This window comes from Exophiala oligosperma (genome assembly GCF_000835515.1).
Source record: "Exophiala oligosperma strain CBS 72588 unplaced genomic scaffold supercont1.15, whole genome shotgun sequence".
NCBI classification, from domain to species: Eukaryota; Fungi; Ascomycota; class Eurotiomycetes; order Chaetothyriales; family Herpotrichiellaceae; genus Exophiala; species Exophiala oligosperma.
The window spans coordinates 397,073-424,746 of NW_015622832.1; the positions used below are offsets into that span (position 1 = coordinate 397,073).

General features: G+C 50.4%; 9 protein-coding genes across 9 annotated transcripts; 5 read left to right on the forward strand and 4 right to left on the reverse strand.

The window, feature by feature from the left end:
• Positions 1-6,221: 6,221 nt before the first annotated feature.
• Positions 6,222-8,857, reverse strand: PV06_10780 (uncharacterized protein). The gene is made up of 5 exons (XM_016412363.1): positions 8,400-8,857; positions 7,992-8,338; positions 7,831-7,945; positions 6,695-7,783; positions 6,222-6,611 (listed from the first exon to the last, which is right to left on the reverse strand). The coding sequence occupies exons 1-5, from the start codon at positions 8,833-8,835 to the stop codon at positions 6,490-6,492; spliced, it is 2,109 nt and encodes a 702-aa protein (XP_016257377.1). The 5' UTR covers positions 8,836-8,857; the 3' UTR covers positions 6,222-6,489.
• A 1,133-nt stretch (positions 8,858-9,990) lies between these two features.
• Positions 9,991-11,226, reverse strand: PV06_10781 (uncharacterized protein). The gene is made up of 3 exons (XM_016412364.1): positions 10,840-11,226; positions 10,697-10,792; positions 9,991-10,642 (listed from the first exon to the last, which is right to left on the reverse strand). Exons 1-3 carry the CDS (start codon positions 10,987-10,989, stop codon positions 10,208-10,210), a joined length of 681 nt encoding a protein of 226 aa, XP_016257378.1. The 5' UTR covers positions 10,990-11,226; the 3' UTR covers positions 9,991-10,207.
• Positions 11,227-11,401: 175 nt separating this feature from the next.
• Positions 11,402-12,349, reverse strand: PV06_10782 (uncharacterized protein). Its single transcript, XM_016412365.1, has 4 exons — positions 12,207-12,349; positions 12,094-12,148; positions 11,941-12,046; positions 11,402-11,893 (listed from the first exon to the last, which is right to left on the reverse strand). Exons 1-4 carry the CDS (start codon positions 12,215-12,217, stop codon positions 11,547-11,549), a joined length of 519 nt encoding a protein of 172 aa, XP_016257379.1. The 5' UTR covers positions 12,218-12,349; the 3' UTR covers positions 11,402-11,546.
• A 207-nt stretch (positions 12,350-12,556) lies between these two features.
• On the forward strand, positions 12,557-13,630 carry PV06_10783 (40S ribosomal protein S2). Its single transcript, XM_016412366.1, has 2 exons — positions 12,557-12,914; positions 12,989-13,630. Exons 1-2 carry the CDS (start codon positions 12,648-12,650, stop codon positions 13,502-13,504), a joined length of 783 nt encoding a protein of 260 aa, XP_016257380.1. The 5' UTR covers positions 12,557-12,647; the 3' UTR covers positions 13,505-13,630.
• Positions 13,533-14,526, reverse strand: PV06_10784 (uncharacterized protein). The gene has a single exon (XM_016412367.1). The coding sequence runs from the start codon at positions 14,405-14,407 to the stop codon at positions 13,928-13,930; it is 480 nt and encodes a 159-aa protein (XP_016257381.1). The 5' UTR covers positions 14,408-14,526; the 3' UTR covers positions 13,533-13,927.
• A 395-nt stretch (positions 14,527-14,921) lies between these two features.
• Positions 14,922-16,590, forward strand: PV06_10785 (uncharacterized protein). Its single transcript, XM_016412368.1, has one exon. The coding sequence runs from the start codon at positions 15,154-15,156 to the stop codon at positions 16,402-16,404; it is 1,251 nt and encodes a 416-aa protein (XP_016257382.1). The 5' UTR covers positions 14,922-15,153; the 3' UTR covers positions 16,405-16,590.
• Positions 16,591-16,717: 127 nt separating this feature from the next.
• Positions 16,718-18,567, forward strand: PV06_10786 (uncharacterized protein). The gene is made up of 2 exons (XM_016412369.1): positions 16,718-18,016; positions 18,066-18,567. The coding sequence occupies exon 1, from the start codon at positions 16,853-16,855 to the stop codon at positions 17,915-17,917; it is 1,065 nt and encodes a 354-aa protein (XP_016257383.1). The 5' UTR covers positions 16,718-16,852; the 3' UTR covers positions 17,918-18,016; positions 18,066-18,567.
• A 754-nt stretch (positions 18,568-19,321) lies between these two features.
• PV06_10787 (uncharacterized protein) lies at positions 19,322-22,612 on the forward strand. Its single transcript, XM_016412370.1, has 3 exons — positions 19,322-19,969; positions 20,022-20,129; positions 20,183-22,612. Exons 1-3 carry the CDS (start codon positions 19,855-19,857, stop codon positions 22,360-22,362), a joined length of 2,403 nt encoding a protein of 800 aa, XP_016257384.1. The 5' UTR covers positions 19,322-19,854; the 3' UTR covers positions 22,363-22,612.
• Positions 22,613-24,497: 1,885 nt separating this feature from the next.
• On the forward strand, positions 24,498-27,371 carry PV06_10788 (uncharacterized protein). The gene is made up of 4 exons (XM_016412371.1): positions 24,498-24,656; positions 24,995-25,866; positions 25,959-26,721; positions 26,789-27,371. Exons 2-4 carry the CDS (start codon positions 25,160-25,162, stop codon positions 26,921-26,923), a joined length of 1,605 nt encoding a protein of 534 aa, XP_016257385.1. The 5' UTR covers positions 24,498-24,656; positions 24,995-25,159; the 3' UTR covers positions 26,924-27,371.
• The last annotated feature ends 303 nt before the right edge of the window (positions 27,372-27,674 follow it).

Consider the following 27,674-nt stretch of genomic DNA (forward strand, 5'->3'; position numbering starts at 1 on the left):
GCGTATCCCATTTTATGCTGACGAAGTGGGCAGTTTGGCTGCTGGGCCATCCTGGGTTTCATTCTCGGAGGAGCTTTGGGCCCTATCCAATCGGTGTTCCCGCTCTTCGTCGTTCTATATGGTATCTTCAATGCTTTGGGAGAAATGGGCCCTGGAGTGGCGACATTCCTCTGTGGTGCCGAGAGCTTCCCGACCCCTGTACGGGGGCACTTCTTGGGCTTTGCGGCCGCAGTCGGGAAGGCTGGAGCCGCCATCGGCACACAGGTCTTCATGCCAATCCAAGACTCTTTTTCCGATGTCCAGAAGGGTACCCAGGCAGTGTTTCTCATCGGTGCCGGCTTTGCGGCCGTCGGTGGCATTGTACGTAGTCCGCGCCCCAGCACTTCCCCTCCCATCCGGCTCACGCAGATTCCACTTTTGATGACAACTGACAAATTTCAGATCGCTTGGATTTTCATTCCTGACCGAGAACGAGATTTGGAGAGTGAAGATGCCAAATTCAGGCTCTACCTGGAAGCCAACGGATACCATGGCGACTTTGGCGAATCCTTGATTCAAGAGGTCAAGACCACCTCGTTCAAGAAAGACACTCTCAAGACGACTTGAAGAATGGATATTGTTCCTTTCGACGAGGCATTGGACATGCGGGCAGAAGCAAGAGTGAGCACACTGACCTGGACCCTGAAATAGAAGATGCCGCATAAGGATATCTGGCTGTTATGTAGTGCCATCGGACCACATAGTTAGTTTACGTCCTCAGTGAATTAGAAGTAGACTTGTCTCTCGGAAACTTTGAAATCCGCCACAAGTTCCCTGAGATTTTTACAAATTGCCTCGAACATATCGACAATTCCATCATCTAGGAGAACGCACATGTCATCGAAAGAAGAAGGCTCACTGTTATAAGATCGGCGGTTCACTATCCGCTCGAACGAAGGTGGCGGAGATTTATCATTGCCACGGCAAGGGAGCAGCGGGCGCCCAAGTGAGCAGTTGGAGCGCATCAGAAAGGGAGGCCGGGTTGGAACCCCCCCCCCCCCCCCCAAAAGCATCTCAGCTAGGTCCCATCGTGCAAAGTTGACCAAAGGTGGTGTCGTGGTTGAAGAGAGAGAAAATCGAGAGGCTCAGGTGTAACTCTGGGGGGATTGCAATGGCTCAGGGAGAGGAAGGTGAACCGAGGGCGAACAAAAGCGGCGAAGAGAAGACAAACGATACTGTACTGTATGGTTTTTCGGCGGCGACGACCTACAGGTAGGAGGAACAGTCCTTGGTAGATCCTCAAGTAAGAAGTCCTTAAGGAACACAATTCTGCCTTGCGCCGTTGCAAAATCAGCCCCAAGTTACGATTCCGGTGCTTCGTACTCCCGTATTCCCTACGAAAAAAAAAGGGAAAAAAAAAGGGCATCCATCAATGGGCTGTGTTTTTTTCTTTTGTTTCTCAATTTCCCCGACTGACGGACTCCATCTCACTTTGTTCGAGATCGCCTTTTGTCTGATTTGATTTGGTCGCCAAAATGCACCGTTGCGCAATTCACAACGGAGAAGGGAGAGACGAAAGTCCCTCGCATGTTGGTGGGGATTTTGGCCAACTTTCCCTGTACTCCGTACCATGTACAACATGGCCCCCTCCCCGTTCTAGATCAGAATCTGCCCTGCCGTGTGACATACTATCGAGATTGAAGTTCCATCTTACAGAATACTCGAACAGACTGAGTCTTGGATTAATTCCAACTCGGTTGTCCGGACTTTGTATGGATATCCCTGTTCGTGACAATAATCTCTGCCCCCGCACATGCCGTAGAGACGTCGGATCAGCTTTTCCCTTCGGATCGGCTTTCTTCGTTTCCAGTTTCTAGGAGAGAAATATTTCGACATCCCATCATGGAGGAATTCACTTCATACATTTACGCTGCTGATTATTGCCGGAAGGAAGAAGATGGAGTTCCTGTGCCTTTACAAACAACCAACGCCAGGACAGAGATCTCCTCCCGCGTCTGCGCATTATACGACGCCGGGATACCCCATCTACAGCTGAGAAATGATTCGTGACGTACTCGATCAGCTTCAGAGCGGTCATCAGTAGATATTGGTCAAAGGACTCGACGGAAATGTGGTCGATTTCGACATAGAAACGGGACATGGGACAGGTTTCCGATTCAGTTGATGGTTTCGACTTTGTCATGTGCGTCGAATGATATGTTTTCGATTTCTTTTTTTTTATTGTATCAAGTACACAGGGTGGCTGTAAAACCATCAGTAAGAGGTCGCTAACCACCTTCACAGCGGGAACCCCTTTTGTCATGTTTGTTTCTTCCCCAAGCACTTGTTCATCAGGCTTTTGGATATGTCCCTCGCACTGCGTACTGCAGCCTGCAAATATTTCACAACTTGGAAAAACGCCACAGATTGACAAACGAAATCGTTCAATTCACCCCACGGCTCTCACCAAAGCAAGCTGAAGACATGTTTGAGACGAACAAGTGGACCGGGGGGGACTCATAAAGTTCGGCGACAGCTTCGGTCGATACTTTTGTCACAACCTCTTCTTCTTGACGGTGGTCACGTCGACCAGATTGTGGCCTTTGCGTGCGGCACCATGGGATCACTCAGAGCCATGGTGTACAAGGTCGACGTACCAACATGCATTGATCACGACCCTTCGAGATGACTAGAGTGAAATAACCACGACCAACGCGGCACTCGATCCAATGTTTTGCGCAGGACCCAGGCTATACCGCACAATGATCGAGGCGTGCTCCAAAATTCAGGCGTCACCGTTCTCGACAAGCCACAGGGGTCCTTGGAAGTGACCGATTCGACAGTGGTGCTTTCTTTCGGCGCCGAGGTCCCGGTGAGACAAATCATCGCGGACATTGCTCGACCCGTCATGAAGATCTGGGATCGAAGCCAATACACCGAGGACGAAGTCACCGAGTCACCCACGTGAGATCTCCCTCTACGACCTTGGTTGATGGGGTCAAAGTAAAGAGCATATACTAATGAATTCATACTCCGTCGGTCAGACCCCTGATTCCCCTCCGCCTAACCAAAATGATTCAAGACTATCACGAGAAGATTGATTTTCCAGGTGATCTGGACGCGTTCAATTTCATTGCCATCTATGCGAGACGAAAGTCATAAGGAGCTGTAAAGTACGGAGTACAAACTCTTCAATTGGTTGGTTTGTTTGGTGGTTTTTTGTATTAAGAACAAGGGTAGTGGGGAAAATACGGAGTACAGTAATAGGTACCTATTGTACAGTAGAGCTCAAGGTACCGATTACCTACTCGTACTATGTACAGCCTATAACATTACTCCGTCCTTTACTCCTTCACACCTCATAATAGTAGAAAAACTACGCTTTCTGCCTTGCGCCGTTCTACGGCTCTAAAGTCAGCCCCCAAGTCACCGGTGCAGCTCCGTACTCCCCTCCTCCCCCCCTCCCCCTTCCCGGTAACTACTCCCCTACGGAAGAAAAGAGAAAGGGAAAAAAACGCATCCATTGCTACAGTACTGTACGATGGAATGATGGGCTGTGTTTTTTGGGGGGGATTTCACAGAGATTGGGGCTTTGTTCGATTTTGATTTGTTCAAGTCCAAATGTCATTCATTGCACCATTTGCACATTTGGCGACATTTTTCATCTGACCTTTCCAAACGTACTACTCCCCGTACAACTCCGTACCGATTCTGCCCGTCCCATCATGTCTGCCTTTTTTTGGTTTGGTTTGGTTGCCCGTGTCCTCGTGAGTCCCCTTTCCTTGAACCAGGTCGAAATTTACCAAAGTATTGTTCATCTTTTGTTTTGTACCGAGTTATCCGATGACTCTTCTTCTACTCGTACAGTACAGTACAGTAGATAGATGACTTCCGTACCGACTTACTCCCAGTACATTATACCTCGTGCACCACCACCACCACCACCACCACCACGACGGAACATCACCGACCCATTGATATCCGTATTTAACCCCTTGACCACCTGAGAAGGAGGTATTATTCGATATTCACTTGGCCTCGTTTGCTTTCAGCCACGAAAGGGGGCGCAGCAATTATTGATCCAAAAGCCCATTCTTCTGTCACTTTTCGTACCTTGCAAGACTCACTCACTCTTCACTTCCATTCCCACCACCCTCTGTGATACTCGCCACCAAAAAAAAACCCCCCTCTCCCCTCGTCATTCGATCAAAGTGGATTTACTCCGTCACTAACTAACACACCCAACAACCCGTTGGGTGGGTAAAGGTATTTTGTCATCTTTGGGTACGGATATCTTCCTCTCATAAATTCCGCAACTTTGTACTCTTCGTATCTCTGCCGATCATTCTAATCTGGCCATGGTACGGATACATACATTGTAACCCGTAAAACTACACATCATCATCACAAGGCTACCACTACAGCCCTGCCTGCTCGCCAAACCAAAAAAGTAACCCACTCCTCCCCTTCGTCACGGCCTAATTCCACCCCTTCTTTTTTTCTTTTTCTTTTTTCTTTTTGGTAGGCCAATGTCTTAGAAACCCGTAGGTTACAATCTAGCGGGATGGTCGATACGAGTAGTCGTTGACGCACTTTTTGGTGTGTTAAAGAATGTAAAATACCCTTTCGAATCACCCGTCTTCAGCCTCCACATCTTTCCTCTACTTGTTACTCGTACCACTTTTTTTTTGCCCGTTTGTTTGCCTTTTACCATCTACCTAGGTAGACACTCCGTCACTGAGTTTTGACTCCGCCCCTCCTCTCCGTGCCTCATCGTAAGCCTCGTCAAACCTTTTTGTTTTTGGCTGGGTATGTACCAACTTGACATGCCTACATCAGAACTTCTGTACCTGTTTTAAATGATTCAGCTTCATCCCACCAACATCCACCCTTTGGGTTTTTTTTGATGCCGCTGCCGCCGCCGCTGCCGCCGCTGCTGCTCCACCGTGCCTGCGTCGAACCTGACGGACCAGACCCGAAAACAAAAAAACACATGACACGGTTTTCGTGGTGACTCTGTGTATGCCTGTCCTGCCTGCCACTGCCTGTTGGTGGTTCCTTCCATTTCAGGCATAAGAGGGACTTTTGTTGCCTGGGTCGGCGGACTCTTCTATTGTCTCTCATGTCAAAACACTTCTTTTTCACGGTGCTTTACCCATTTTGTTTTCGCTTGTTCGTCACTTTGTGTTCCAAAAACCTCCGTTGGTGATTTGTGGTTTGTGATTCGTCCCTTCAGCCTCATTCCTCGAACCCTTTTGCCAGGCTTGCCAGGCTGCGGTCTCCCCCCCTCTGCCTTGCCTTTTTATGACTCGAGAAAGTCTTAGAGAGGAGCACCGCCGCAGAAATTGAAACATTCCTGCCTGTTGTTGGCGTTTACTTTTCGGATTCCACACTCGTCCCCCTCTATCCTCGAACGCTCAGTGGATGGTGCTTCGCCTTTTCTGAAAAATGAGCCATATACCTACTTTTGGTTTCTCCCAACAACTCCACCAGGCAAAGACGATAAAAAGGCACACATGGAAGCCCTTGATTTCTTGAAACCTCTCACATCTCATCAATCATCGACCCTTGAACCCTTCACACGCAAAGAAAGACCCTCAAAGGTCCAGACAACACCTTGCTTGCCTACAGGCAGTACCACAGTCCAGAAACACACGAACCAAAAAATCCCAACCGAGCAACAACAACAACCACCATGAATATCAACATGACACCTACCAAAAACATCCCACGCTTGCACAACTCGCCTCCGAGGGGCAACGGAGGCAACAATAATGGAGGAGGGGATAGGCGTAAGTTCACTTCCCACACCTTTTCCCAAATGGCCTGAGGACTGACCTTGTGCTAGCATGGGGTGGATCGTCAAAGTAAAACATACCCACGGAACAAACGACACAACCGAGAAGCAGGTATGGGCGGCTGGCTTTCTGAAGACACCTGCTCTTGCATGGGTACTGACGTGACTGATTCCAGAAGCACATAACTGTCCCTTTTCTGACCTGTCATACTTTTCATCTGTGGCTATTCGGAGTCGGGCTCGGTGGTTTTTTGGCTTTCACACACAACAACAATGCACTTTACATAGATTGTACAACAGTGCTCTGATACACGTTAAATTGGGAGAGCAATCTGCCACCACTCGCAAGAGATCGATTTTGGTCAAAGTCTTTTGAATCATGAAAGAAGATGGAAACAATCAAACGCGTTTTGTGAGGGAGTATGGAGTACGGAGGAGGAAGGATCCGGGGCATTTTTTTGCTGGCATTTTATTTCGGAAGCAGCTGACGTCATGGTCATGTATATCGTGCTGGATCACGTGTAGTCCAAACCCGCAGACATAGACAACCATCTCCTTCTTTTTCCATATCAAACACACCATTCATGTAAATGTCCAATAGACATCATGAGTAATATCACAGTAACACTCAAGTCACAAGCTCATTGAGAGCCATGTGGGACTTTCTTCATTGGGCCTTTCTAGGGCTGCCCCATCTACATCCAGCTGGCTCGCTAACTGGACTGGTCGACATCAAAATTCTGGAACAATTTCCAACACAGTCGCCGGACGTTTTCATGTCGAAAAGTCTTGTAGTTGAGAGGACCAACATCCATATCCTCTGGTTTAGTACCCGCTGAAAGAAAAAAAATTTACCCGCGCGTCAGCAAAAACAATCACCGGCCAAGTATCGACATCGAATAATGTGTTCAAACTTACCATGTTTAACCCCCACCTCCCGTCTCAGACGACCGACCAGATCAAATTCCCTGGCATGTGTCTCGAATGCCGACCGCTCATCATCACCGCTCGACACTCTGGTGGTCGCTTTAGAAGAAGTGGAAGACGACTTCCTGCTCAACGTATACTTGTGAAAGGACAGCAGGTACTCCGTCACCGAATCCTCCATCTCTTGAATCTTGACCTTGGCGTCGCTCAACGAATACTTGCCGTCGTCGTCGTCGCCGCCGCCGCCGCCGGGGGTGTCACCCGTGGAATTGGTGCTGGCCAGGAGAATGAGCGCGTGCTGCGTTCTCCCGAGGAAGATCAACAAAACGAAAGCCAAGCAGAGTGCGATGTCGGTGCGTGCTTTGGACAAGTCCGAGTTGACCGCCATCTTGAACATTCTCTCGTGCAGTGTTTCCAGCACCGACCTCGCCGCGTCCTCCGCCATGGGCAGGATGATACCCTTGAGGAACCGGTTGATCGTTTCCGGGGCCATTTCGGCCTCCTCGCCGAGATCCGTCGGCCGGCGACTCTCGAGGTGCTGTGCCAAGATCGGTCTGGCCTCGGAAGGGACTTCGAAGCTCCTCAAAAGCAAGTGTTCGTACCAAAGCAAGCTCAGACCCGCCTTGAGAATGCCGTGTTCCTCGATGCCCTTTCTGTAATACTTGCCGATCCAAATGAGAATGTCGGCTTGAAAGTCTTCTTCATCGGCGGGGAAATATGCCATGGTCCAGTCGATCCAGCTCTTTTCATCCCCAAGCACATGCTCAAAGATTGTATTAATTTGATGTTTCAGAACCTGGACCGGTCTCATATACTCTCCATTCTTGAAAAACACATTGATTGGTGGGCTCCATACTTGATGTTGAGTGTAGATCTTGTTCCCGTTGGCATCTTCCTTGATGCGGTAGGTATACTCAATCTCAGGGGTTAAAGAATGAAACTCCTGTACCATCACCTGCAACGGCGTGCCCACACCCAGATCGAGTGGGATCTTGAAAGGTTGTCGAGGTGACAAAGTGAAAGCTCCTTTGGACATGTATCGGAAAAGCCGGTCGCGACGTAGTGATGAGGTCAATTCGACTGGATTCGTTAGCCAAGTTCCCTTCCGACGACAGAGGTCAACTTACGAGGAAACATGATCGACTGGAGTCTTGCCCAGTCAGCGTGGGCTCTGATACACGTCTTTGGAAATTTCCGTCGTTCTTTGGTTAAACAGGTATGACACGAGGCTTGAAGGTCGCACTACGACACGTTAGTAACTGTGGACGCTTGGATGAGATAACATTACTTTTTCTCTCATGATGGTACAACGAAGGCAGGCTCCCATTCTTCGAACCTCACCGGCCTCTTTACGCGCCGCGGGGGATAGAGGTCTTGTTCGTCCTCCTCGTTTCTCACGCGAGCTCTGAGTCTGTGCATCGTCTGGCACCGTTTCCTCCCGGGAAGGGCCGACCCCGTCCTCCCCAACGTATAAATCTTCATGTCGAAAAGGGAATGGAGCCCACGGGCCTGCCATGTGTGGATATCTTTGATGAATGGTAGGAGAAAATCCTCGATCAGAAACATATTGCGGTTGGGTTCCAACATATTGCTGGGTCTCAGCACTCGAGAAACGAACATCGATACCAAGGACATCTATCATACACAAGTTGATCAGCGTCATTCACTCACTACATAGTTTATGATGTCCTCCTACCTGTCATCTGCACATCTGGATCAGAGGTACCACTGGACGTGAGACTTGGGTACTGCTGTAGTCTTCTAGGGCCATTGGCTGCATGATGGCCAGAATTGTATGTGGAAATACTCGAGCTTGTTGGTGTAGGTGGATCAGGTGAAAGGTGCCTCGCGTCCGCTAGATGGCTGGTATAGCTGGTAGAAACGGAATGTCCCAAGCTATCGTGGGAGTGTGCCGACCGGTTACTAACGGGGCTTGATGGGGCGGTGGCCTCGTTGTAACGATGTTGTAGGGCTCTGAGCTGGAATTCTTCCCGAGGAATACTGGAATAGCGGTGTCGCGACCTATATGCAAACGTTGCCGGGGTCGATGAGCTCCCTGCCGGCTTGGGCTCAACCCGGAGGAGAGGGAGTTGTGCCTGGCGATGACCGCTTTGGCGACGGCGGCGCCCCATGTGAACGTGGCTGGGTTATTGCCTAGGTAGATATCAAAGCAATCAGCTATATGGGCGAATAAACGCTCCGCCACTGTGCAAAGCACCAAGGTGTGTCAGGTAAGAATGTTCGGTTTGCTTGGTGGACAGTGGCCAGGCAGAGGATGGACGGGAAGTATAGAAAACCAGGCAACGAGGCAATCAATCGAGGGAATTTGAACCTGATATAAAACGCCGCCCCTACGAATACTCACAGTATGTTGTTAACAATCACAGCATGGCTCGACTTGATCTGCTCTCCATCATGCCACATCCAGACCGATTTCAAAGGACTCTGGGGCATTGCTGACTGCGACATGGAAAACTGTGCCGTCAAGCTGCATGGCGGGGGTGGTTGTGTAATGTCAGATGGCAGAAGAATGTTCTTGGGCAACAAGTAGATGTTAACAGACAAAGCTGAACATGTGGATTGAAAATGCGAACTGGTCTGCAGGAGATGGAAAAGACTGGACAAAAACCAATGCGGGATCGAGGAGAATGAAGACGCAGCACGACTAGTCCTTTGAAGGACGAGTAGGGCATTCTCGCTCTCTATCCACCTCATGCAAGGCAGACCTCACCGGTTAGAATATCTACCAATTGAATTTCGTTTTGTCCGACCGACCAGGGTGGTCTCGCTTGTCAGCAGTGCCAGATTCCGATGAACTACTCTTGCCAACAGTAAGCGAGTCGACCACATAACGGACCGTGATAACAATGCACTTCGTTGGAAGAAATATTGGGTTGCGGACATCGGTCAACGACTTGTATGGCCGTGTTCTCTCTCGCGGGGCTTTGAGGCTCTGCGAGGACGCGCTAGGAGGTTGCAAGAGAACATGGCCTACAGAGGACAGAAGGATCAGTCAGCAATGCTGTGGCCTCCCGACTCTGTGTTGGGTGCCAGGTCGAAACAGAATCCAAGGAAAAGATACTGAACATGGGATTGCAAGAAGATAGTTCCTGGCTGAGTACTTGCCTTCATATTCGATTCTTCCCCGTTTAGAGTACGTCTTGCCACTGAGGTGGGATCAACCAAGCTGAATGCCTCGTTTCTGGTGCCTGAGGACTGATGGCTGCATCTTCATTCCTTGGTACTTATCAAGGTGACAGTCTTTTGCAATGAACCCAAGCACACGAGCAGATGCTTAACTTTGCAATCATATTTTGCGGTTTGAACCGACTTGATGCTATGCTATGCCTGATAAAATGCAGGGTATTCCTTCTTGCCCTCTCATGAAAGCCGTATCCACCGAATGAAAAACGCCGTTGGACTCCTTTTCGAGCACACCCAAACCACATATCGTAATACCATAGTGTGAAAGAAAACCCTGCTGAGAGCCCGATCTCGCTCCCTTCAGACAGTGTACTTGGCCTTCGCTCTGGTGCTACCAGCGTGAGCCGCATCAGTGTGACCGCTGAACTCAAGAACATCACTCGGTCCCAATTGTAAGACCTCCTTGAATCGTGCACCGATCTTCATCAATGTGTCTTTGCCACCAGCTTTTCCAGTAGTCCGAGTCCACAATCCAATTCTGTAGAATCCTTTGCGAACGTTCACAACTACGCCCATGATCTCGTTGTCTCCTTCGTCCTCGAGGGTCTCGCCAATCGCGGCCAACTGGGTATGAAGCCAGAGTTCATCAATGTTGATCAACTTCTTGTCCTTGAAAGAGTACGACCATTTGCCACCATGCTTATTCTGAATATCTTCCCATTCTGGTCGCACTCCTTTCTTGAAAAGGTGATAGTCAGACTTGAGACTGAGGTCGGAGCACGCAGTGATGTTATTCTAGAAAACCAACAAGTTAGATCACGGCATGACCAGAACTCGGACCATACATACATAGACACCCCAAAACTCCTCAACTGTGTCGAAGGTGATAACTTCTTTTAGCAAGTCGTTCCAATTGTCTCCTTTTGAGGACGGCGGCTTGGTGAACTAAACATTGTCAGCAAGAACAAGAAAAATGGTGTAGCAGCACTCACCCATAGGCTCCAGGCATTGAGAAGAGGATGTTTGACGTTGAAGTTATTGACGTCGTGAAACACGGTCTTGATCTCATCGGACGTTGATGGCGCAGTGTTCTCGTTTGAGACAGGCCCAGGGACAGGCTGCGGCATTGCCACTTCCGCCATATTGAAGATGTGATATTAATTAATTCGTTCGGAGGGCGTAGGGGATCTGTGAAATAAAGATCGCAGGAGAATCCAAGCAGAGGAGAATTATCGTTTGCTCAAGATGCAGAAGTGTCGGTGGCCAAACGCAAACGTAGCCACTCAAAGAATTCAAGTTAGACCTGCTATGTTATTTGTAGGCAGGCGCTCTGGATGAAGAGAGGCTTGAGAACGACAGAAAGTATTGTCGACTTGCTGTCTGTTGGGGAAATTATATCGCAGTTTCCTAAAATTCAAAGCGAAGCGACAAAGACATCCCAAATGGGCCTAGCCTATCACATTCATCTTATGGTCGGCAGGCATCGGCTTCGGCATTCACGTTCGTGATTGAATCCAACTTCACACGGTATTTATTATTCTTTTTCTTCGGTTCTATTGTTCATTTGGTATACCTCCAAAGGTTTTATTACCGACTTTCAATGTTCACTAAACGGCTGTCTATTATATAATCAACTTCAAAACACAAAGTCTATACCACACACACTTGAGGTTGTTCCGGGCCCATCTACATAGCCAGCTCATTTCGAGCTATTCAGCCAACTCAGGAAACAGTTCCAACCCAGACTGACTATGTTGACAACCAAAACTCGATGCTCCAATGGAACCAACTTGAAGTTGACTGCCTGAACCGCAGGCCACAAAGCCCAGTTGGCCTTCAACCCGGGCCAATAATTCTTCTCGAGCTTCTTTTTCGGGTCGCTGCCTTCGAGGAACGACATGCTCGATAGAAACAATGCAAGATTGCAGGTCGAGAAGATCAGCTGATCTGCCGCCACCCTAGCAGCGATGGTAAGGTTATGCGACTGAAAGTTGATGCGCTTCTGCAAAATCTGGTACCACTTCGTGGCTGCTGGTCCAAATATACCTGCTTGGGTCAGCTGGAGGATCAGAAGCGGTGCCGTCTGGACCTACACCCTCCGTAGAGTACCATGCGACCTGTTCGTGTCACATCGTGGTTGCGGAATCCTTTCCTCTCCACAGCTTGCTGGGCCAGAGTATCGCCGGCGCCGAAAAGTACCTACTTCAGTCAGTTTGACCTGGGACGTCTTGAAAGGTTTTCCATACAGCAGTGGTGACAGCTTGTGTCAACAATGGCCGTTTGGCCAGCTTAGCTTGATACCTAGGAGCACGAATTTTAGCATTCCAGTCAGGGGTTTCCAGGATCATTGCACACATACCACCGCAACATGTTGTCCCCTGTTCTTATTTGCCGAGAGATATATCCGGAGTAATTCAGGACTTCATGCTACTTTCCAGCCTTGATGATACTTTTCCTGATTTCTTCTCCTATCCTGGTACAGAACTGAAAGAGTGAAGTTCATTTACCCACAAAAATCAGGGAGTATTTTCATAAATCTATCTGCGTCATTACGATGGCGGCGGGATCGCCGTTTCTGGCTGACCCGATGCTCGCTAAGATTTGCTGCTTTTAGACGGCGTAGATAGGCCAGATCACGTGACACACAATCCCATAGTTTTAGGGCTTTTCTTGTCTTGGCGGAAATTTCACCGACCGCAGTTTTGTGGGCGCTGATTGACAAGAGTTAGCATACACCACAACCTCAACAACGACACCAGCGCAACTCAGTCAATCCAGTTTTTGCGCATAATCCGACAATATGGCTGACGCTCCTCGTGGACGTGGTGGTTTCGGTGACCGGGGCCGTGGTGACAGAGGTCGAGGTGATCGTGGCCGTGGGCGACGAGGCCCTCGCCGTGGTCCGAAATCTGATGAGAAGGAATGGCAGCCAGTCACCAAGCTGGGCCGTCTCGTCAAGGCTGGAAAGATTCAGAGCATGGAACAAATCTACCTGCACTCTCTCCCCATCAAGGAGTACCAGATTGTCGACTGGTTTTTGCCCAAGTTGAAGGATGAAGTTATGAAGGTGAGCCCACACAGACACTTCTGCGATCGATATGCCCGTCGAGATCATGCAGGCCCTAACAGTATTCTGTGTAGATCAAACCTGTCCAGAAGCAGACCCGTGCCGGTCAGCGTACCCGATTCAAGGCCATCGTTATCATCGGTGACGGTGAGGGTCACGTTGGTCTCGGTATCAAGACCTCCAAAGAAGTCGCAACCGCCATCCGTGCCGCCATCATCATCGCCAAACTCTCTGTCCTGCCCATCCGAAGAGGTTACTGGGGTACCAACCTCGGTGAGCCTCACTCTCTGCCCACCAAGGAGTCTGGAAAGTGCGGTTCCGTCAACGTTCGATTGATTCCTGCTCCTCGAGGAACTGGTCTCGTCGCTTCGCCCGCCGTCAAGAGATTGCTACAACTTGCTGGTGTCCAGGATGCATACACCTCATCTTCTGGAAGCACAAAGACGCTGGAGAACACACTCAAGGCTACGTTCGTGGCTGTCAGCAACACATACGGCTTCCTTACCCCCAACTTGTGGAAGGAGAACAAGCTCATCAGAAGTCCTTTGGAGGAGTACGGTGATGTTCTGAGAGAGGGCAAGCGCTACTAGGCAGTAGAAAGGACATGATCCAAAAATAGTTCTCTGTTGCATTTTCCAGCAACTGCTTGCACTGGCGTATGGACGATCAAGATCACGTCTGTACTGGAGAAATTCTATGATTCGATGCGATTAAACCTCGGTTCTTGGAGTGGTTTTTCTATTCTTTCCCGTGTTTGCGATTCCCGTGCCATAACGCTGCATCCTTGCAACCAGCAAATAGAAGGAACTAGACGCTCCATACACGCTGATAGTCGCAGCTCCCAGCTGAGGTATTGCAACAAACGCTAGGTGAGGCACTCTGTAATTGGGACACGACCATAGCGTCGGGGCGCGATAGGCTTCGACGGGACTCGAGACTCTGATGGATCCAATATAGACCGCGGGAACCGGGACTGGCAACTCCTCGTGACACGATGTTCGGCTTTCTCACGCCTAATCCTCCATGGCCATTTGCTCCATAGCCTTGATGGCATTTTCTAATTCCCTTATTCTCTGGCCGACCCGACTCTGTATCTCCTTGCCCACTTCTGGGTCGCTTTCCTTGACAGCCTTCTCGAAAGCCTCTTTCAGTGTCTGCAGCGCAGCTACCGCAGCCTCCCGATCGTCAGCTGCGTATACAGTCTTTTTCTCGGTCTCTTCTGCAGCAATCTCGAACTCGTCTCTTGCCGTCGCATACAAGTCTGTCAGGTTTTCCATGAGTGCATCTGCTGTCGGTGATTGGGCCGGCAATACTGAGGAAGTGTGGAAGGTAGAGCTTTGAGGGTAATGTCGCGATTGAACCGCAAGCGCATGGCTTCGTGCTGTTGACCGAGATGCAACCGCTGGTATTGATGGGAGCAATGAGGTGGATTGTTTTGAGCATGCGACGCCCACTGTCCGCTGTAGGCACCGTGTAGCTACCCGTAGACTCATCTTGTCGTGCAAGCAGATTGTAAAAGGTTCAAACCGCAAAGACGAAAGCAAACATCGATTACAAAGTATTCTGGAGAATGATGGTGGAAATCTATTGGCAAATGAAGCAGAATTACGGAGTACATAAATCAGCGTAATAGTGAGAATGCTCGTTCCTGTACCTCGTCGTATTCGTATGAGCTCGGTAGCTAACTCCGCATTCGAAAACCGAGACTTGTTCCTGGCTGATAAAGAGATAAACTACACCATTCCCGTTGCACCTGTTCATTCTTGCTGTAGAAAGAATCATCTCCTACTCATTAATCTCAACGCAATCCTGCTGTATGAATTGATTCAAACCAACTTCTCCTTTCACTAGCGGATTTCGTCTCCTTGGATCTCAGCCACAAAAGTCACTTGATAAGTCTGACGTCGGACTTTGCTACTATTGACTTTTTGTGCCACGATGACGTTCTACGAGTATTGTAGGTACAATATTGTTTGACACAGACTCCCGCTTCCTACCAATCATGGACAACAAGGTCGAGGTGCAAGTCAAACGTCATTCCTTCGATTCAGCTTAACTTACCTTGAGAAAGACAAGACGTGTATTCGTGCCTGTGCCCTTGCTCTTTTATTCCTGCTGCTCTACGTTCGCGTTTCTTCATCTTCCATTGAATCCTTAAGGATATATCCTTACAGTCGACGTCCTCATCCATACCCTCACCGTCACATTTACCCTTTGTACCCTTCCTTCCTCTTCCAGGATGCTGGCTACTACACCGAGAGTGGCCGCGAGGTCGACTCGCATGCTGAAGCTGCGACAGCCCCTGCCCATTCGATCTCGTCAGCCATGCCATGCACGTTTCCAATCTACCAGTAGCGGCAATGCTAGCTCTTCATCCACGTCCTCGTCTGGAAGTGGTGGTGCCCTCGTAGGCGGTATTGCTGGTGGTGCAACAGCTTTCCTCGCGGGTTACCTCTGGTATCACTTTTCAGGGACCAAGTCTATTGTCAATAGCGTTCATCAAGCTCGCTCTTATGTCAACACGGCTTTCAAGAAGACCACCGAGGCCGCGCCAGAACCCAATGAAGCAGTTGAGTGGCTGAAAGACACTGTCAAGACTTATACCAAGATGATCCCGGGGGCTTCCAAGTATGTCGACTCAGCATTCGATGACCTTGAAAAGATCCGCTCCAAGCACGGGGATGAGGTGGACAAGATCATCAAAGATACATACAATGAACTTAAAGATGTCACCAACAAAGGCTTCAGTGTCGAGGCAGTGTCACAGGCTTGGGATGTGATTCAGAAGTGCTTCTCGCGCATTTCAGCCCTCGCTGTTGATGCAGGCCAGGACATCCTCAATAACCACCCGCAGCTCAAGGAGAAACTTGGCGGCAGCTTCGACCAGTTAAAACAGATGGGAGACCAGTATGGACCGGAAGCGAAGCAGAAGGCGGACGAGACTTACAATCAGATCCGAGATATCCTGAAAGGGGGAATCGGTCTCGGCACTGTCGGTCAACTTCAAAAGCTTCTGCAAGAGAAAGTTCAAGAACTGAAGAAGTACGGAGATCAAGCGTGGCAGAAGGGTATCGAGCAGGCCAAGCCGGTCCTGGATAAACAACCTCAGCTAAAAGAGCTCCTTGAGAATAACAAATCCAAGCTGTTGCAGGGAAATATTGGCCAACTGTGGCAAAAGCTACAAGAGGCTGCTAAGAGCGGCAACACGGAGGATGTCGAGAAATTCGTCAAGGAGCAGGCCGACAAGTTATCGCAGAAGGCTGGTGGCAGCGGCAGTGGCAGTGGGATCGAGCAGTATCTACACATGATTCCTGGTGGCTCTGAAATGGGATCCAAGCTGCAGCAGTTGCAAGAGCTCAGTCAAAAGCATGGAAAAGAAGCTGAGAAGCTGGTTAAGAGTGCGATCGACGACGTCACAAAGGTTCTGTCGCAAAAAGTCGAAGAGGGACAAAAGCTGAAGGAAAAGGCGAAAGAAGATGTAAAGAAGTAATGGTCTTCCTTGCCGTAGTGATCATACAATATTAATAGCTGGGAAGCTTGATAGCCACGTTTATGCCGACAAAATGGCATTCGGTCACATTACATTGACAGGACCATCCCAAGGATGTGGCTACACCTCTTCTATGGGAACGAGTGTAACATGATGCGTTGTACAATAGTTGGAGGTAAAGCTGAATGTTAGATGAATATAAATACTGCGAAACCACGACTACGTCAACGGCGGAATTTCCGCGCAATTACGGATCAATCCGCCAAAGCCAGGAAACATCACACAGAACACTTGACTTGACTCGTACCTAGAGATCTGAGTTCATATTCAGCAGGGCATGCTTTTATAGTTCGTAAGATTCGTTACAGATTTACCAAGGAACAAGTACTGTCTCGCGGATGATTTTGTGAAGAAAGACCGCATCAAAAGTAAAGAGAGCCCCGCCGCCATGAGCACGACACATTCGGCGCCCGGCCGACCCCGACCCAGCACCGTGGCCGAGCACCTCGCGGGCACCGATCAATCGTGGCACGGCAAGGTCACCCCGGACGGACCTTTCCCCCCGCAGAAGGGGAGATATCACCTGTACGTCGGGCTGTTCTGCCCGTTCGCCCACCGGGCCAACCTCGTGCGCCATCTAAAGGGTCTGACCGAGGTCGTCGACGTTTCCGTCGTCAAGCCCTACCCCAAGGGAGACGAGAACGGCTGGCCCGGGTGGAGGTTCCCCGTGAGCGGCGACGACAGTGACGAGTACCCCGCGGCGACCGTGGACAGACTCTTCGGGAGCAAGTTCCTCCACGAGGTCTACTTCAAGGCGGACCCGGAGTACAAGGGGCGATACACGGTGCCTCTCCTGTGGGACCGTGAGACGGGGACGGCCGTCAACAACGAGAGCGCCGAGCTCCTCAGGGACCTCCAGACGGGGTTCAACGCCATCCTGCCGCGGGAGTACGCCCAGGTCACGCTGTACCCGGAGCACCTGCGCGACAAGATCGACGAGGTGAGTGAATGGATGCAGACCTACCTGAACACGGGCGTGTACAAGGCCGGGTTCGCACCGGGCCAGGACGAGTACGACAAGAACGTGGTGCCGGTGTTCGCGGCGCTGAACAAGCTGGAGAAGATGGTGAAGGAGTACGGCGGTCCATACATCTTGGGCAAGGAGCTTACCGAAGTCGACATCAGGGCGTACGCGACCTTGATACGCTTTGACACAGTCTACGTGCAACACTTCAAGTGCAACCTTGGCACAATCAGGCACGACTATCCGCAGTTGAATAACTACCTGAAGAACCTGTACTGGAACGTTCCGGGGTTTAAGGAGACGACCGACTTTCGGCACATCAAGGAGAATTACACCAAAAGCCACCACGACATAAACCCAAAGGCCATTACTCCCATGGGTCCCTTCCCCGACGTCGAAGAGGGCTACGAACCTGACCTAAGCAAAGTGAGGATCGGCGGTGTCTCCATGCCCGAGGTGGTGGAGTGGGAGAAGAAGCTCTCTGCCTAATGCTCCAAACGGCATACGAATACAGACTACTCATACGGAGTAGAAGCCGCTCTGCAACACAATGATGCCACATTTCATTGCGACATTCGAGCCCAAAAAGTCGAGAACCACCCCCGTCAAGTCCATGCCTAGTCTGACGATCGTGCAGGGAGCAGGTGATCAGCGGTGAGGATTTGTACTTTACGTGCAAGAGAGGAGTCGGACGATCATGACTTGTCGTGAGCTCCCTGGTTCTGGGTGGCTTATCTCGTTTCCTGATTGATTCCAAGAGAATGCTTCGAGAACCGCTTGCTGGATACGAGGTTTGTGAATGGTGGTCGAGGAGTGCGCGATGGAGTGCGCGAATTTGAAGATGAAACGACGATGGGATACTGCTCTTGATTACAAGACTTCTTCGCCATCGAATTTGTTGGTGCAGAAGAAGAAATGGATGATTGTTCGAAGGACAGGCGTAATCCACTGGAAAACAATCAATCGTCCATTCCCCAGTGTAATCGAAATGAAGATATAAAGACCCAATAAGCGTTGCGAAATCAAGGACAAGGGGAAGAGTCAGGGATGCCACCGACCAGTCGCGTAATTTAGCATATCACCCTATAGGCATAGTTTAGTCGCCTCCAGGAGTCTCTGAGGATCCCCATTTGCCTCTAAACGGCCTCTAAGGGCGTCCAAGGACCTCCAAGGACCTCTAGGGAGTCGACTGCACCAGGCGCCAGCACCGATTGAGCGCTTACTGACCGCCTAGAAACACCACCGCCTTCATCAAATTTCTCTTGCGCAGCTTCAACCACTTGTGAGAATGTGCATTATTCGTTTCCGTGTGTTTATTGTGATTGTGTCAACAATGCATCCAAGATGAAATGGCACAAATAATGCTCAGCCACTGTCGCTGTCAGTGTCATTCTCGTGGTATTCCCGCCGTGGCCCATGGACAATTCGGTCCAAGCTTGAACGACCACTGGAGATCGTTGCTGCTACCTCGACCTGATACCAAACCTCTCTCAGTCTAGTTGGCGGCAAGGGACGCTCTCAATCAGCCTCCTGGCCCATCTCACCCCACAAGTCACACTGAACCCATGTCTTGTGGCTCCTGGTGGCGGGCAGTTGATCTGCTTCCAGCTTAACATGGTGGAGATGGACGCGACGACACCTTGTTCTGCAAAACAATTTTGTCTTGTGCTCGCAATAATCCGACCATGTCCGGAGTAGTGCAGCTTGGAATCAACGATGCGAAGGCTCCTGCAATAGAATTTGCAGGCGAGTTTCGGACCATCTTCTCAAGGATAGAACGGTGGAGGTAAGGATTGCTGGTGACAGCACGGTACATTTGGACTGCGATTCGAGAACAAAACATGGCCCCCGGTCACGGCACCTGTCAATGCATGTGCTCGTCTTACCATTCGACCCAATTTCACTGCCTCGCAGACCTCCATTTCTCCTGGCTAGCATCGAGGCTAATGAGCTTGACCAGACTCTGATCGACACTGGTGGCCATTACCGCAATTCAATCACCCTGGTCGTGTCTAGCCTCGAACTTCCGCAAGCCTCATCTCTCACCCCCGGTCCTCAGTAGTCCATTTTCCAAAGGCCTAGTTGGTCGGGTGGAAAATTATGTCCGGCGTCTAACAGATGTTGCTCCGTTGCTAGCTAATGGACAGTGTCATTTCGTTTGTTTGAACACCAGAAGCGACCTCGAACCTGTCCTCCATCTCGCTTGATCACCACGTTTGATTCCGGGCCTGGTGACCACTATCTTTAACGGAGCCATGTCCCAGCTTGTGTTTCGATAATCCTGTTGGACTCCCTCGTCGACGTTTGCGCAGGTCGAATACCTCTTACGAGCAGGAACATAACAATTGAATGAATTCGAGATAAGTGGAAAGGCGCAAGGACAAGCCAGGAACACGCAGGAACGCCTCGAGCGAGCGGAAGGAACCATGCAAGCGGCCCCAAGAGATGCGAATGCCTCCCCTGGCATCAAATGCTCGAACTGCGGTCAAGATATCGATATGGCAGCAATTTCGGAGCACATATGCGGAACAAGCACACCAGGTAACCTTGGGACAACGTTTTCTGCCAGGACACACGATGCTGACTTTTCCAGCGGTATCTCTACCTCCACCATTTCTCCCTCGAACAGATTCATCCCAAAGCTTGGGCAAGCCGAGAGTAACAAGGCCTCCGTTACCAAAGATTGATGCTGCAGCTGCTTGTTCGTGGTCACCTTTGCTCGAAATATTCACCCGAAAGCTGACAATGAATTAGTTCGACCACCAGTCTTTCAAGGCGAGCTCACCCCGGCAAGCAGTGGACACAGCTCAATGGTTTCACCGTTGAGTGCGACTTCCGGACCACGCTCACCATGGCCCGTAGTGCGCAAAGGTTCGCTGTCGGTCTCACGCCGGCCACCATCTCCAGAACTCACGAACCTCGACTGTGCCTTTCCCCCCTTTCCGCTCCCATCACGGTCCACCACGACCAAAAAAAGAGACAGATCTGCCACTCAGAGAAGCGACACGCTCCGTTCACGGTCTCGAGACGCTTCTACATCGTCGAGGCAGCCTGGCCGCATGGGTCAATTGTCAAGAGCAGGGTCGTCAAACAACCTCCCGCAGACCGCTCTGGACGCTCAGCTCACAGATAGACGCCGACCGTCGACGCCATCAAGCAGAAAGGACTCGGTGAGCACAATGAGCGACAGTCGCCAACAAAGCCGTCAGCAAAGTCTCGAAAAGCTCCCAGAGCTTCAAATCACTTTGTCAGAAGAACCACGGCCAATGACGGCGTCACCAACAAAGCCCAATGAGATATTTCAGGCCCCGAGAATGCCACCACCACTCTTCAGATCTAATACAGAGCCCTCTTTGCAATCATCACCACTCGATCCAGGTCTAAGTGCCTTTAATTTCGGCACCAGCCAAAATACTATGATACAACCAACCGAAACTAATAACGATTTAATATTTAATTCATCCCGTATCGAGGATAAACCCAGGCTGGACAGCCAGCCCTCATACAAATCTAAAGCACCACCTCCGATCTCTGGCCAACCGACACTACCTACTCTCAGCAAGATGAGATCGCCAACAGCACCGCAGCCTGCCTCACCTGGTGTATTTTCAGCCACCTTTGGGAAAATCTTTGGTCGCCGCCCGTCCCAGTCAATTAACTCTCGACGTTCTGTCGTAAGACAAGCTCTGAGTGACGAGCCAGACATCTATGAGGATCGAGCCGACAGCCAAAGTGTGTTTAGTCCAGATAGTGATAGGTCCTTCCTGACAGCTGAACCATCGCCAATGTTACCGGTTACTCCCCTGACCCCCGTGCACGAAGAAGCTCTGAAGGCACTCGAGGGAGAGATACCTGCTCCGACGGTTGCACCTGTAGTAGTTGTCGAACCTACAACAGAACAAGAGGCCCACGAAAATGCCCCTGTCACACAATTCGAGCCCGTCAAGCACCCCCGAATTTCAACAATTGTGGAAGAACTTCCGGTCCGCATGACAGCTCCAGAGAACGACAGTACGCGGCGGGACTCTATCGACTCTGCTTCCTCCTACGGCTCGATTGGCTTTTCCGAACATAGTTCCAGCTCAAGGTCTAGTTCGCCTCAGACTGATTCTTTGCACCTTAAACCCTCCGACCCGTCGATTTCCGGCCAGCTGAAGACGGAAGATGTCGACATCCCAGCACCACTGCGACCGCGAATGCCACCCGTTCCTGTAGACGCAGCCACCGAGTCCGCTTCCCAGCAAGATGATTTGGCCCGACCCGAGGACCTAATCAAGCCTGATGTTTTAGCATCCCGGGTGCCCGGGTTAAGCCCCACGCTACCGAACATTTCCACAGAACCCGTGCCATCTGAAATGTCAGGGCCACCCTTGACGCCCAAAGCCAAAAGCACTACCCCCAATAAGGGTACATGTCGAGGCTGCTCGAAACTGATCCTGGTTACGCAAAAGTCGGTTTCCAGCGCGGACGGATTGCTAAGTGGTAGATACCACAAAGAGTGCTTTGTCTGCCATACCTGCAAGGCGCCATTTCCAACTGCTGAGTTCTATGTCCACAATGATCATCCTTATTGTGCCCATCACTACCACGAATTAGAGAATTCACTATGTGCTACATGCGGCAAAGGAATTGAAGGTCTGTACATGGAAACGGCAAATGTGGCGGGTCGAGGCAAGGAAAAGCACCATCCCGAGTGCCTGAAATGCACCACTTGTCATGTGCGGCTCGATCACGACTACTTTGAACTTTCCGGCCGGGTGTACTGCGAAAGGGATGCGTTCCGACTTGCCAGCCTGCCCAAATCTCGAGACAATATGCCCAGTCGGCCTAGCCCCTTGATCCGGGAATACATCAGCAGCGGACAAGATCCGGGGATGATCAAGGGAAGAAACTTCCCGGAACGGAGGGTGACCAGGTTGATGAACATGACATGAATTTATGTAGTCAAATTGCAGTACAATACGATTTAGCGGGTGGCGCGACTGGGAGCGTTTTATAGGGATAGGACTCTTCTTCATTCTTTGGACTGGGCGATTATGATCTGCTGGGCAGAATGTCAGAGTGGTTCGAGGATTGCACGACGGAAAACGAGGATTCATGCTACCAACAGAATATCAGAATGCGTCCTGCAGGACTCTCGCTCCTGTTTGTTGTTGGGTGGATCGAGTCAGTCGAGCAGCGGAGATATCTGATATACAATATCCTTCGGATGCAAGTGTTTGTGTGGAACCACAAGTAGTGCCTTTAGCAGTGCTTTCTACATTGCGCCCTAAATCTGCATCCCGTCCCTATTCTGGAATGGCTGCTCGGGTGTTATGCAGCCAGGATGCTTACTGTATCACGTGAAATCGAAGCTAGCGCGGCCAGTAGATGTGTCGGTATGCGTGTTTGGGCTCCGATCAACCAGGCATTTCCGGCGAGCACACTTAGATGGGGAATTACACGTCTCTCCATCACGAACAAGATGACCAGATTTGAGATCAGACTTGCCTGTTCACAGTGTGTGCGGATGTATGCAGATAGGCAAGAGACATGTGATGATAAGGGTCCTCAGTGATTCCAAAACGGCGAGAAAGTCGGCGTGGGACAGAAAAGAAGATCGCTAGCAACGGCAGATGGAAGGACGCCGGGTGGGAGTTTGCTGTTGTACAGGCTGGATTCCGCCGGATATGAAGACTGGATTCGGAGGGCTGCGGATGGGATGATTGGCTTGAGGGACGCTATGAATACGGGCGCTGAGGCACAATTTCTGCAGATCGAATGCAGTCTTTGAAGACGGCGGCTTGCAAGTGACCAACATGGCTGCAGATAACACGTACACCGTCTCTGCATTGCGTCCAGCATCTTTCTCTTTGAAAATTTGAACTAGGGCTGGTTGACGTGGGAGGGTACGAGTACGAGAAAGGTCAATTTGAAAACAGAAAAAAAGACTCAGATGATCTGGAGCAATGTTTGTGGGAGAACAGCAGGTGTTGTATCGTTGAACATCAGAACAAAGACCGCGATAGGTATAACTGGTGACTTTTGGGAGTATGAGTACTGTAGATTAATAGGTAAAGAGTACGATGCGAGTACTAGGATTCGTAGCGTTGAGTGTGTTGACTGAGGCCTGACCTCGGGTGGGACAACAAAAATAATTGCCCCTCGGTTGGTGTGTTTTTTGATTCCTTTCTCTTGCTCGCTTATCGATACGAGGAGAGGGGCGAGAACGAGGGCGCAGAAAGTGGGATGAGAATTACTGTACGGAGTACGGAGTAGTCTACGGTACAAACATGATTTCCCTGCGCCTCGTCCACTCACTACTACTACCACTACTACTACCACTACCAGTACGAAGAGTACCACTCACTCACTGACTATGTCCTGTACTCCATACGACTGCAGCACAAGTCTGGTAGGGGTACAAGGATTCCACAGAGAGATACGAGCTTCCCAACAAGTCACCAATGATCCCCGTGATATCCTGAGCCCAGAGATTAGGAAGAAAATCGGAGTCGGGGCGTTTTTGCTGTCCTTTTCGTTTTCGTTCTCGTGGCTCCATCCTGGCTCCTCCAAGCGTATGATTGTTTGTCCGTCTTAGCGGTGAGGATAACGAAGAAAAACATGTCCTCATCCCATTAGTCATGCGAGACTTGACAGCAGTGCCAGACGCCCAGACTACAGCTCTTAGCAAGGAGGAGAGCGTGGAGATGGAAGAGAGGGAGAGATACTGTGAACAAAAGATTGGGCATTGGGCAATGGACACCTGTGCACTGGAGACCTTTGGCCCGGTACGTACAGCACAAGATGAGCACTAGAACGCAGAGGTACGGAGTACTTCACCTACCGCAGTCCATTGTTCAGTATCAGTGCTTTTTTACTCGTACCTGATGCTCCATAAGTAATGAATCTAGGTAGATAGATGTGCGGTAAGTAATTTAGCTACCTACTGTACTCGTACCCGCTGGACTCTGTTTCTGCCTAGCACCCGTACCAGAATCTCCTGTACCTTCCGTGCGTGAGTACAGAACTTACAAAACCCCGTCAGATTTCTCCCTTTCTCTTCTCTTTTTTTCTCTCCTACACTCAACTCAACTTCATTATACCAACTCTACCAACCACAACACAAAAAAAACCCACAGATCGCTGCCCGGCGGTGGTCTTTACCCTCAATCCTCCCTTCATAACCATCAGATCACTTTCGAGTGGTCTGTCCAACCGCCAAGACGTTTTCCAACTTGTTGCCCTCGTAAGTCCCCTGGTCCCCCATCGTTTTTCCCCCTCGTCCTACGCCCCCCAACAACCCTGGTCGGGAGCCCTGGTCAGGGCCCTGTCGCTCCCTACCAAACTCGTGCTGGTACCTGCATGTCATCGATCCCGGATATGTATTATCTGGCTTCCGTCAAGCGCGTGGCCCCCGGTCAAATCGTACCTCATCCGGTCTGATTTCGACACACATCTGCGGTCGGCCGCTCGTCTGATTCACTTTGCATCTTTTCCATCGTCGACAATGCCAGTCTCGATCCAAATCCACCTCGTTTTCCCAATGTTTGCTATCGCGATGGCTGCTGATCCGTCAACTCGCAGGTCTCACCACCCGTTCAACGGTAGCCGACGCTCTTCCCCTCCTGGAGGAGCATCGGAAGCACCCAAAACACAGTAAATTGGCTATAAATTAGACCACTGCGTCAAACCTCAATACTCTTTTTTCCAATCACTCTTTGGCCAATTTCAAGCCTTTCCAAAGACGCCATGGCACCTCACGCAGAAGTCGGCGTCGGCTCCATGAACGGGTACAGTGCAACCGCAACTTCCTCACCGCAGGACTTTTTCACCGTCGACTCGCCCAATGTCAAGTACACCGACGACAAGATCGAAAGCAAGTATGTCTATCGCACCACTGCTGTCACCAAGGGTGCCGATGGCAAGTACAAGGCCGCTCCCAAGGAAACCGTCTACGATTTCCAGGTCGACCGCAAGGTTCCCAGGACCGGTATGATGTTGGTGGGCTGGGGTGGCAACAACGGTTCCACCGTCACCGCAGGTATCATCGCCAACCGCCGCAACCTCGCCTGGGACACCCGTGAAGGTCCGCGCGCCGCCAACTACTACGGCTCCGTCATCATGGGCTCGACCATGAAGTTGGGCACCGATGCCGAGACTGCCGAGGAGATCAACATCCCCTTCCACAACGTCTTGCCCATGGTGCACCCCAACGACCTGGTCGTCGGTGGCTGGGACATTAGCAGCATGAACATTGCCGCCGCCATGGACCGCGCTCAGGTCCTGGAACCCACATTGAAGGCCCAGGTGTACAAGGAGATGTCCCAGATGAAGCCATTGCCAAGCATCTACTACCCTGACTTCATTGCCGCCAACCAGGGTGATCGTGCGGACAACGTTCTGCCAGGTTCCAAGGCGTGCATGGCTCACGTGGAACAGATCAGAAAGGACATCAGGTATGTAAAACAAATCTTGGATGACACTTCCGGGATGTTTCCGTGGTGCTACAGCGTCATGCAGAGTGTCTACTGACATTGTTGTGCTATAGCGATTTCAAGGCGCAAAACAACTTGGACAAGGTCATTGTCATGTGGACCGCCAACACGGAACGTTATGCCGACATCATCCCCGGCGTCAACGACACTGCCGAGAACTTGATGAAGGCCATCGAGACCGGCCACGAAGAAGTCTCTCCTTCGACCGTCTTCTCTGTGGCTTGTATCCTCGACAAGGTCCCCTTCATCAACGGTTCTCCTCAGAACACCTTTGTGCCAGGTGCCATCGACCTTGCTGAGAAGCACGGTGCGTTCATCGGTGGTGATGACTTCAAGTCTGGCCAGACCAAGATGAAGTCCGCATTGGTTGACTTTTTGATCAATGCCGGTATCAAGCTCACTTCCATCTCCAGCTACAACCATCTGGGCAACAATGACGGCAAGAACTTGTCGTCGCAGAAGCAATTCCGCTCCAAGGAGATCTCCAAGAGCAATGTTGTCGACGACATGGTCGCAGCCAACTCTGTCTTGTACAAGAAGGACGAGCATCCGGACCACTGCGTCGTAATCAAGTACATGCCAGCAGTCGGCGACAACAAGCGTGCTCTCGATGAGTACTATGCTGAGATCTTCCTTGGTGGTCACCAAACCATCAGCATCTTCAACGTGTGCGAGGACTCTTTGCTCGCATCGCCATTGATCATTGACTTGGTCGTTGTCGCCGAAATGATGACTCGTATCTCATGGAAGAGTGAAGCAGCTGGTGATTACAAGGGTTTCCACAGTGTATTGAGTATCTTGAGCTACATGCTCAAGGTGAGTCACCGACCCCAGAAACAGTTCCATCTCTACACAATCAACTAACGTTGTACCTTTTTAATAGGCACCGCTCACTCCTCCTGGCACGCCTGTCGTCAACGCCTTGGCCAAGCAGCGAAGTGCCTTGACCAACATCTTCCGTGCCTGTGTCGGTCTTCAACCCGAGTCCGATATGACCCTCGAACACAAGCTGTTCTAGGTTAGTATCTGACAGAATATCTCGGGTCAAGGTTGCAAGTAATGTGTGTCACAAAAAATTCCATGGCAGTCTTTTGTTGTGGTGTTGAGCCCTAATTTTCGGGGAGACTAGACAGTATGAAAGGGGTTGAGGGCGGCTAGACTGCTTTATGGGCTTTTTTGGGTCTCGAATTCCTTGCATTGCATTGCGAGCAGAGCAGTAGCGGACATGATTGGAGGTGGTGTTGTGGGTGATTCTCAAGAAAGTCTCGAACGAAATTTCGAGAATGGTATGAGAGTCGTTAACTACATGTGACTCTCCTTGGTTGTCAACCCCCAGGTTGCACAGATGTCTTTGCTTTTTTGTGTTTTGATTTTGATGACAAACTCCAGACATTCCTTTGAAGGCCATAATAGTACAAAGTAGCCTGAATAACACACAGAGATACAATATATTGGCTTCTGCTATACTTGCTTCTTTCAGTCTCCTGGAACTATGATGGTGTTTGGGTCTATCCCTTTGCTGACTTTGCTGAAATTGCTGACTTTGATGGCCTCTACATTGCAAAATACGGGGACAACTACGAAGATTCCTTGACGACAATCAACCTCATTCGTCTTACTCGCCACTACTACTGTTCAAGTCCTTCACTTCACGTTATTTAAGCATTTTCTATAACGTCATGTCTTTGATGTAGTAGCAGAACGAGAAGATGGGACTGCTGGGATTCCCCAAACCACCGAGCCGAAAGACATGGGAGAGAAACCTCGGC